Source organism: Microcaecilia unicolor, chromosome 13 (assembly GCF_901765095.1).
Source record: "Microcaecilia unicolor chromosome 13, aMicUni1.1, whole genome shotgun sequence".
NCBI classification, from domain to species: Eukaryota; Metazoa; Chordata; class Amphibia; order Gymnophiona; family Siphonopidae; genus Microcaecilia; species Microcaecilia unicolor.
In genome coordinates this window covers 51090385-51100626 of record NC_044043.1, presented here as the reverse complement: position 1 = coordinate 51100626, position 10242 = coordinate 51090385, and the positions used below count along the sequence as shown (strand labels likewise).

At 45.0% G+C, this 10242-nt stretch overlaps 1 protein-coding gene across 1 annotated transcript in view; it reads left to right on the top strand.

Moving 5' to 3' along the window:
- The first annotated feature begins 959 nt into the window (after positions 1 to 959).
- PPM1E (protein phosphatase, Mg2+/Mn2+ dependent 1E) overlaps positions 960 to 10242 on the top strand; it is a 243680-nt gene continuing 234397 nt past the window's right edge. Inside the window, exon 1 of the mRNA XM_030186138.1 lies at positions 960 to 1207. Coding sequence (XP_030041998.1) covers positions 1026 to 1207 — 182 coding nt within the window. The 5' untranslated portion in view covers positions 960 to 1025. The remainder of the gene's footprint in view (positions 1208 to 10242) is intronic.

The following is a 10242-nucleotide window of genomic DNA, read 5'->3' as shown; positions in this document are numbered from 1 at the left end:
ATACTGTCTTTTCATAGGTGGGTTAGGGCTGTTATGGTGTGGTAAGGGCTGTATAGGTTTTCAGTGTCTTTTTGCAGGGTTTGTGTTATTTTGCAACCTATTTGAAAGCAAACTCTGAGGCAAGGGCTGCCAATGGCAGCCTTTGCCCCCCCCCCCCCCCCCAAAAAAAAAAAAAAAATAAAAATGCTCAAGGCCAGTCATCTCCACATCTTGTGGAGTCATCACACAAATAAAAGCCCATCTGCTTTAAACAGTGTCTGGCACTGGAAGAAGCCTGTTCTGTTTCTGAAGTAATGATCACAATTTGAGTATTTTTGTATGGCAAGTTGTAGGGGGGATAGTTCCATTATTGGGGAATTTGGAGTTTGTGATACAGAACTGGAGGTGCAGGATCTATACTGAGATTCTGTCCAGTCCTGTAGAGAATCCAAACTCCACCGCCCACATAGAAGAATTGTTCAAAGATGCTGTCAGTTATAATGGTGATTTTAGGGATAGCTGAAACTGGCTGGAGGGGATGGGTTTCTTTGTTCTTAGAAGGCCATAGGGTCTTATATTGTTCATTTAAAAACTGGAGCAAAGAAGGGGTATGATGTGTGGAAATGTCACCTTGGCTTGTCCTTCTTCCCCTCCCCACCCACCCCCCCATACCTAGCTTGCCATCCCAAATATTTTTGTCTAGAGATGCCAGTGCAACCAATTAAAGGGCTGGATAATAATGAACCTTCAGAACAGTGCTTCCCAAACGTGTCTGGCTCTGGAGTACCCATTGCCTGCCAGTTATGCACGAGAGACATTTGCATACCTTGAGACTCAAACATATGCAGCTGTAAATCCTGCAGGCTGATTGTAGGTATCCCGAAACGCCCTCCCGCCCCCCAGTGCCGCGTGCACGCGGGTGGAAGGTAGGAGTGAGTGACGCGCTCGCGCAGCGCCCGCCCACCTCCCTCTCTCTCTGCCCTGTCGGAGTGTGCCTGGCGGTCCGGCTCCGAACGTTCTGCTGCTCTCTCCAGGAATGAGAAGCCATGGCCGGCTCTTCCAACGAGGAGAAAAGCTGCCGCCGCTTCCTGGAGCTCTTCCTGGGCGAGTTTCGCGGGCCCTTCGGGGAAGAGGACCCCTTGCCCCTGCGTCCCGTCTCCGATCGCATCACCGAGGAGGAGGTGGAGGGCGAGTGCCTGGACCTGTGCCTGCAGCAACTCTACAAATAGTTAAGTGGCGAGCGCTTTGCGCTGGGGTCGGGGAGGGCTGAGGGAAGGCGCCTCCACTTGTACCGGGCTCCCGTGCAGTGCAAGGTGCTTAGCGGCAGCATGAGAGGGAGCTAGAGGAAGGCTGCAGCGTGCATCGCTCTGCCCGGTTCCTTAGCGTTCTCTCAATGCCCCCGTCTGCTTTGCAAAGAAAGGGCAGTGTGTAAGCAAGAAGTTAAAAGGACGGAGCGTGAGGGTTAGTGAGTGATGCTATGTAACAGCACGCAAAAGAGGGAAGACAAATTCGTGCAGAGAGCCGAACATCCAGCGCACTGTACAGCCATGCTAGGCTTAGAGAGAGAGAGAGCCGCAGGCAGCTTAGGTTTCAAAGTCGGAAAGCCGGTGCATTAGTAGCAGCCTTAAGGATTCCTCGAGGTGACCTGAACGCTCTATTTTGTTGGCGTCTTGCCTATGTGTCCTCTTAGGAGCAAAACAAAAGCCCTTTACACTATGGCACATGATCAGACATGCCAGCCTGTGAAAATATGCAGGAGTGAAGGCGGTTTCTGCATTTTAACCGATAACATGAGAGGTGTTACTCCGCTGCATAGTAAAAGAAAAGAGAATTAACATCAGATAGGATGCTGTAACCTCCTTCTCCGGCATCTATATATCTGACAGCAGGAGGAGGCGGACTGGAGACGGAAGGGACAAAAAATGTCAAATGCTCTCCCACCTTAGCTGTGCCCTCTGGAAAGTCATTCGTTGTCTTATGAAAAGCTAAGTAATCTTGTCAGGCAGAGGAAAATAGTATGTTCAGAAAGGTCTTCCTATTCCTTGTTTGTTTGTGAGAGGGAAAGAATAGAATTCAGGACTGTTTATATCTATCTATATGGAATAAGAAAATGAGAAGCGTTATTGTCCTGTTGGGATTAATAAGGAATGTAATAATGACCAAAATAAATGCTAGCCTGACCCCTCTGCACAGTGCCTTGGGAAAGAGCCATTTCTTTGTGAGGTACCTTTGCTGACTTTTCAACCTCTTAATATAGATTGCTATGTTTTATTTGTTGAATTTCACTCTGTTTAGAATTTGTAGCACCTGCCGTCTTGCTAGTCATAAATGAGCTTAGCAAAGTGTATTATCTTGTAAGTAATCGAGCATAAATTTCAAGCTCAGCCAGAAAGCTGTCTTCTGCTATATGTCCTGGCTGTTGTGGAATGTAAGTCACCTAGATCTGGTTTTTCCCCAAACCTGCCCTGGTAAATGGAGACCCAACAGCTGTTCAGCTATTTAGAATATCACAACGAATATGTGTAAGATCAGGGCCAGTGTTAACATGCAGGGGCTCAGGGCAGAAATTTGGAAGGGGTCCCCAAAGCCTGCCAGCAGAAGCAGACTGAACCCCTTCAGCTTTAGGCAGGCTTGTTGTCCCCCCCCCCCCCCCCCCCCCCCCCGCTTTGGCATGGGGGTCTAGGACAGTTGCCCTGTTTGAACCCCCTGCTGACTCTGCATAAGATGAATTTGTACGCAATGTGCACAAATATACCCTTTCATATTCATTGTGGATATCATGAAAATCTGATTGGCTGTAGGTCACTAGTATAGGTTTGGGAAAGCCTTGTGGAAGGACAAGTTCCCTCCTCAGTGTACCACATCAGTTCACTTAGTAAAGCACCATTAGTGCATGCAGTATTGCAGGAAATTGCAGACAAAAGAACACGAGTTACGTGCATTAAAAACAATAAAAACTTCTCCCTTTCTCAAAGAGAGAGCCAAGCAAGCTGGAAAGATGCAGGTGTCTCTGCTTGAGCTGTTTCTCTATCCCCCAGACAGTACAATCTGCTTTTCAGCTCCCATGGGTTATAATTTTTGAAAGGAAATAGTTTACCAATAAACGCATTTTTATTGATGGTAAACTTAAAAAAAATTGATTCTTCTGCACTCTGTCATTAGACATGCGATAAAAAGATCTGATTGACTGTAAGCATTCAGCAGTAATAGAACGATCCAATGAGTGAAATCTTATAGAGTGCTGTGAGCCCACGAAAGAGAGAGTGAGTGTCAGAGGAGGGATAGGGAAATGGAGGGGAGATGGTGAACATGGGGAGGGGAACAGAGACACAGAATGGAGGTGATTAACAGGAAAGATAGGTACACAGTGGGAATGATGGTGGTCACAGAGAGAGAAAAAATGTCAACTGGACAGAAGACCCTGGAAAGAGCAGATGATGAATGGCACTTGGGGGAGGGAGGACATAATAGAAGACGAATGGTAATTGGGGAGAGGGTCAGATGATGGGTAGCACTCGGTTCAGAGGAGTAGATGGATGGCACTCGAGGGTGATGGGGAAGAAGGGGAACAGAAATGAAGATGGGACTGGGGAAAATAGAGCACAAGATAGATGGGACAAGGGTGTGGAGGGAAAATGGGAACAGCAAAAATGAGAAAAGGGATAGGGGTGGGAGAGGTGAGAATGGAAACCAAGTAGAAAATGAATAGGACTAGGGCAGTGGTTCCCAAACCTGGTCCTGGAGTCACCCCTGCCAGTCAGGTTTTCAGGATATCCACAATGAATATTCGTGGGAGAGATTTGCTTTCAGTGGAAGCAGTGCGTGCAAACCTCTCTCATGAATATTCATTGTGGATATCCTAAAAACCTGACTGTCTGGGGTGCCTCCAGGACCAGATTTGGGAACCACTGGAATAAGGAAGGGAGAAGGGGAACAGCAGAAAAGAGAAAGGGACTAGGGGGTGGTGGAAAGAGAAGAGAATCAGAGCAGAAGATAACTAGAACTTGATTGAAGGGAAAGTGGTGGGAATTTCAGGGGTACAGTGAGGACTTGGCAGTTGGTAGATATGAGGGTATGTTGGTGGGTTGAGAGAATAAGTGAAGGTGAAAATGGGAGGTAAGAGAAGGGGATGAAGTGGGGGAAAGATTGACACATGGTGCGAATGACCTGTAAGACTGGAGAGAGGATGGAGGTATGGGAAGGGATATGAGAGGAAGAGGATGGTTCTCTGAAGGGGTTGAGTAAGGGTAGAAATGAGGTTAAGATGGTGAAAGAGAGGCAGTTGGAGATGGGGTAGAGATTAAGAGAAGAATGGCCTGGAGGCAAGTGAAGGAAAGAGGGAGACTGGAATGGAAACAGGGGATGGTGAGGAGATGAGAAGCAATGGAGGGGTAGGTGAGGACTGAGAGGGTGAGTACAGAGCTTGGGAATGGGGAACGACAGGAGAGAGGGAGATGGGAAAAGCTGGTAGGTATGTGAGAGGTGAAAAGGAGACTAAGGACTAGACAGAGGGTGAGAGAAAGGGAGAATGAGGATAAAGTCAAATGGATGAATATAAACAGAAAAGTGAAACAAAAAAATAAAAAGAAAGATCAGTTTCAGAGAGATGTACAGATGGAAAAGAAGAGAGAGAGAAGAACCTGGGAAAAGAGAAGACTGACAGAAGGAAAGTGGGAAAGAGACTGGAACCCAGGGGATGTGTCCACTTTCGGAATTGTACATTTCTATTTTTGTATTTTGCAGAGTACAGGAGAAAATGCATTTGTCTCTTTTACTAGTATTACACTGCTTGTAATAGGGGTAGGCCACAATCCAATTGGGTTTTCAAGATTTCCAAATGAATATGCATGAGATCTATTTGCATAAAAATGCATAATCATTGTCTAAATCTTGAAAACCCAACTGGGTTGTGGTCCTTGAGGACTGTAGTTGCTAACCCCTGGCTTATCAAATCTGGCTTTCTTGGGAGGTGGAGGGAGAGGATCACCATTTCAGTTTTTTCCAGCATATTTTTTTTTTTGTGGTTCCCTTTTCTGTATCTGGTGAGGGCTTGTCCATGGTCTCCATGTATGATTGAGGTGAAGGATTCTGTTAGTGCAGTGGTGGGCAACCTTTAACCTTGAGGGCCGCAACCCAGTTGGGTTTTCAGGATTTCCCCATTGTATGGAAATATATTTCATGCATATTCATTGGGGAAATCCTGAACACTTGACTTGGGTTGCGGCCCTCAGTCTGAAGTTGCTCACCCCTGTGTTAGTGTGAAGCATTTGTGTAGGAATTTTTAACAGTCCAGCTTATTCTAGTTTCCCAATAGTAGGTATATTGGAATTTGGAACTCTAAGGCCCACTGTAATATTTACAGCACTATCTTTTCGTAGGTGGGTTAGGGCTGTTAGGATTGGTAAGTTTGTTATATAAGTCTTGAATGTCTTTTTGTAGAGTTTTTGTATTATTTTGCACAGTGTTTGGCCCTATTTGAAAGCAGTCTCTTGACACCCAAAATAAAAATGCTGAAGACCAGTCACCCGGGTTTTCAGGATATCCATAATGCATATGCATGAGATTTGCACGTACTACCTCTATGGTATGCATATGAATTGTGAATATGATGAAAACCTGAAAGGCTGGGCGTACCCTGAGGACTGCGTTGAGAAACACTTCTGTAGAGTAACTGCACACAAAAAAAAAACACACCTCATCTGTTTTAAACAAAGTGTCTGGCAGTGGAAGGAGTGTGTTCTGTTTCTGAGGTGATAATCACAATCTGAATAATTTTGTATAGCGTGCTGTAAGAGGTATAGCTCTGTTGGGGAATATGGAATTTGTGATATAGAACTGGAGGTGCAGGGTTTATACTGAAATTCTGTCCAATCCTGTAGGGAATCCAGACTTTACTCTCACACAGAAGAATTTGTTGAGTAATGCTATCGGTTATAATGGTGGTTTTACCTGGTGGCCAAAACTAGTTGGAGAGGAAGGCTCTTTTTATGCCCAGAGGGCCATGATGTCTTATATTGGTAATTTAAAAGTGTGTTTGTGGCAGTGGTGTGCTGGTAAATTTTTAACAACAGGCTCTCTCTCCGGTCCACCTCGGTGCCCCCCCCCCGTCCACCTCTGCGCCCCCCCAAAATTGCAGAGCTGGCTATAGCCATGGGGGGGGGGGGGGGGGCAATGCATTACTCTCTCCAGGAAAAAAAATTAAATGATCCCAGGTTCCAATCTAATTCATGTTTAATGTGGGATAAAATGCCATAAATAAGTAAATACATACATAAATAAGTAAGTAAATAAATATAAACTTTTAATGTTGAGCACCTGATTCTCAAAGTGAACATATTCCAAACGCTATAATGAAAATAAAATGATTTTTTTTCTACCTTTGGTGTCTGGTGACTGTTTTTCTAATCATGCTGGCCCAGTATCCGATTCTGCTGCTATCTGTCCTCTTAACTCCATTTCCAGGGCTTCCTTTCCATTTATTTCTTTCCTTCTTTCCTCTTCATTTCTGGTCCTCAGCTTCTGCCTATTTTCTTCATCCATGTGCAGTTTTTCTCCTCTCTTCCTTTTCCCTCATCTCATCTCCTTCCTCACTCTTCTCTCCCCTCCATCCATGTCCTGCATTTCTTCTCTCTCCCCTCCTCTGCCCTGCCCTGCATGCACCCAGATGTCCAGCAGTGACCCTTCTCTCCCCTACATGCACCCATGCCCAGCAGTGTACCCTCTTCTCCCCTGCCTTGCATGCACCCAGATGTCCAGCAGTGACCCTCCTTTCCCCTGCCCTGCATGCACCCATACCCAGCGACCCTCCCCTGCCCTGCATGCACCCAGATGTCCAGCAGTGACCCTCCTCTCCCGTGCATGCACCCATGTCCAGCAGTGACCCTCCTCTCCCCTGCCCTGCATGCACCCATACCCAGCGACCCCCTCAACCCATGCCTAGCAGCGACTCCCTTTTCCCCCCTGCCACCCCCTCCCAAGTTGTATCGCAAATTCTTCTCCTCCCTCCCGATCCGGTCCCTCACCGCCCGCTTGTTTTTTTAATTCTTCGGGGCAAGCACTCTTGCCTGCCCGCTTCCAACGCTGACTGTCCTCCCTTGCCGATTCGCGCTTCAAAATGGCCGCCGAGACTTCAGCCGAAATCTCGCGAGGCCGCCTCTGGAAGTCTCGGCGGCCATTTTTAAAGCACAAATTGGCAAGGGAGGACAGTCAGCGCTGGAAGCGGGCAGGCAAGACTGCCTGCTCCGAAGAATTCAAAAAATGAGCGGGCGGTGAGGCGGATCTGGAGGGAGGGAGGAGAGCCAGAGCCAGAGCCAGCTCGCTATTTTCAACAACCGGCTCGAGGGCCGGAAGAAAATTTAACAACCGGCTCTTGCGAGCCGGTGCGAGCCGGCTCCAGCACACCACTGGTTTGTGGGGATAGGGGTGGGGGGGGGGGGGGGAGAGGTGTGTGATGTATAGAAAATGCCACTTTGGCTGGCCTCCCTCCTTAACTAGCTTGCCCTCTGGAGATGTCACTGGAAGGAGATCACTTTTTATGTGCAGATATCCAACCCAGCAATTGTGAGGAAATCTAAATACATAAATGAAATCTCCAGTTTCTCTTGTCCTTCCTGCTGAATGGGTCCTCATACAGGCACAGAGTGAGAGAAAATGTCTGTCTATTTGCATTCATAGTGAAACTGGTCACGTACATTTGTTTACAAACCATACAGAGAAATGAAAACACACTTTATGGGGAAAGATGTGCAGTTAATTTGATTGTGGCTGAATGGGAGAAGAGGAATTAGATATAATGCTTTTATATGCCTGTAAGGTGTAGCATATTGCATAGTTTGTTGTGTGCGCTATGTTTAGGATTGATTTCAACCCCCTAAATAAGATCCTCTTTGCAGGGACATTATTTTAAACACTACATTGTAGATTTTTTTTTAATTGATAAAAAAATTAGAAGTATAAAAAAATGCTTTGGATCCTCAGTTAAAGATCCTGTGATCCAGTTTGAAAGTATTTGAATTCCATGGATGGTTTTTTTTTTCTCTGTTTGTTCTGAGTTTCTGTTGGAGAGTTCCCCCTCTCAAATCCAGGGGTTCTCAACCCAGTTCTCGGGACGCACCTAGCCAGTTGGGTTTTCAGGATACCCACAATGAATATGCGTGTGAGAGATTTGCATACAAATTTATCTCATGTATATTCATTGGCTAGGTGTGTCCCGAGGACTGGGTTGAGATCCCCTGCTCTAACCCAAGGAGGTTTAATTCAGTGTTTCTCAAGTCCAGTCCTGGAGTACTCTTTCCAGTCAGGTTTTCAGAATATCCACAATAAATATGCATGAACTTGATTTGCATGCACTTCCTCAATTATATGCAAATCTTTCATGCATATTCATTGTGGAAATCCTGAAAACCTAACTGGCAAGGGGTAATCCAGGACCGGACTTGGGAAACACTGATTTAATTGACAGGAGACAGCGTCATAGGACAAAGCTAAAGTCATAGCCGCCATCTTGATACACTCAAAGCAAAGCAAGCTGTTGGTCCATGCCAAGCAATGCATAGGCAGGCCTTATTTCTAATAAGCATTTGCTATTGTTTTGGGTGACTCAATATGGTGGCAAGCTTGGCCTGTTGGCTTCAGGCCAGATAATGGACCAAGCATGCTCCCACCGTATCCTGTCAATTAAACTGCCTTGCTTTAACCTAATTCATTATTGTTTGTTCTGCCTGTTGTGAAGTAAGGATCTTAGAAATTGTCTCTGATTAATCATTTACCTTGGGATCCTGTGCACCCTTCTAGATACCAGAGGTGTGCATTTTCTGGGTAGTGACTTCTGCACTGTAAAGGTCAGATGTGTACAAGAATTTATGCAAGAATAACCTTATTGAGAAAGTGCTCAATATTTTAATCAGATATTTGCAGCTTGAAAAAAAAAATGTGCTGACCTATACTTGTTGGTTGTGTGTCCCAGTAACTTTGCAGAATTGAGGCCAGTGTGTACAGAGCAATCAATGCAGTGATAACGAAGGAGACTGTTCTGGAACAACTTTAAAGAACCGTGCCAGGAAATATGAGAACCTTATTTTGCATTCCTGCATTAGGCACACACACACAAAAAAACAACTTTATTCACTCCAAACAAAGCAAGGAAGGTGCTAAAATCATTTGTTTTGAAATGAAATGGTGCAGGATTCAGTTTCTTACTGTGTGATGAGCACAGTGTTAAGGCAGCAACAGCAGTAGTTGCTGGAGCTGGTGATTCCTGCCTTCTGTTCTCATTATGTAACTAAAGCTGGTTGCTGCCACAGAAGCTTATTCTGAAATATTCATAAGAGATTTGAAACTTACTTGCATATGGTGGATAGTCACTTTAAAATAAATAATCTTAAAAAAAAAAAAAAGATGATCATCTTATAACAGGTATGTTTTCTAAAGCACTGCCTGTCTGTTCTACTGTTAGCTGTTATTTTTGCTACTATTTTCTGCCTGAGAGCAGATACTGCCTCCAGACATAGGTCTGTAGGATTTATACCTCTCTGCTCTTTTTAAAATTCTCTGTTAAAATTAAAATATGCGTTATTTTTCTTATTTTGTTACTGGTTCTTTAAACATCACAGACTGAACCTGGATTGATCAGAATGCCTTTAGATCGCTTTTTACATTTTTTTTTTGTTTGGGGGGGGGGGGGGAGGAGATGCTAAATTGCTGACTTGTGATTTTTGTCTGTGTCTTACTGAAATAATCATTAATAGCATCAACAGTATTGTCCATTTCAGGTCATGTTCACTCCTACTTTCCACCACTTTGGGGAAGTGTGGGGAAGTGTTGGCCATGGGCAAAAAGCCTTGTGACCTTCTGAAGCTGGTCAGAAAGCGCCATCTCTTCTTGCACCCATGCTGTGATTTGTACTAAGGACAGTGCATGTCAAGAATGTGAAAAGGGATCCATAGTGCTGAAGCTGTCTATATCTTTCCCATATACTTTGCAAAATATTTTTCAGCTTTGCTTATTTTTGCATTCATTTTATTTGTAGTTTTGTCTGGCAAGTCCCTTTTTCCCTTTTATTTCATTTATTTGAATTCCTTATTGTCCAGATCACTTAGAACACTGGAATTCTAGTGCCAGGATTGTGCATTTGACTAGGCCCACCATCCCATTTTTCCTACTCTGACCATTGTAGCGATGGTTCTGATGTTGGGAGCCATGCACCAAGGCTCCTTCCAGAACCTCTATCCTGGGCTGTAAACCAGCCATTAGATGTCACCCTTA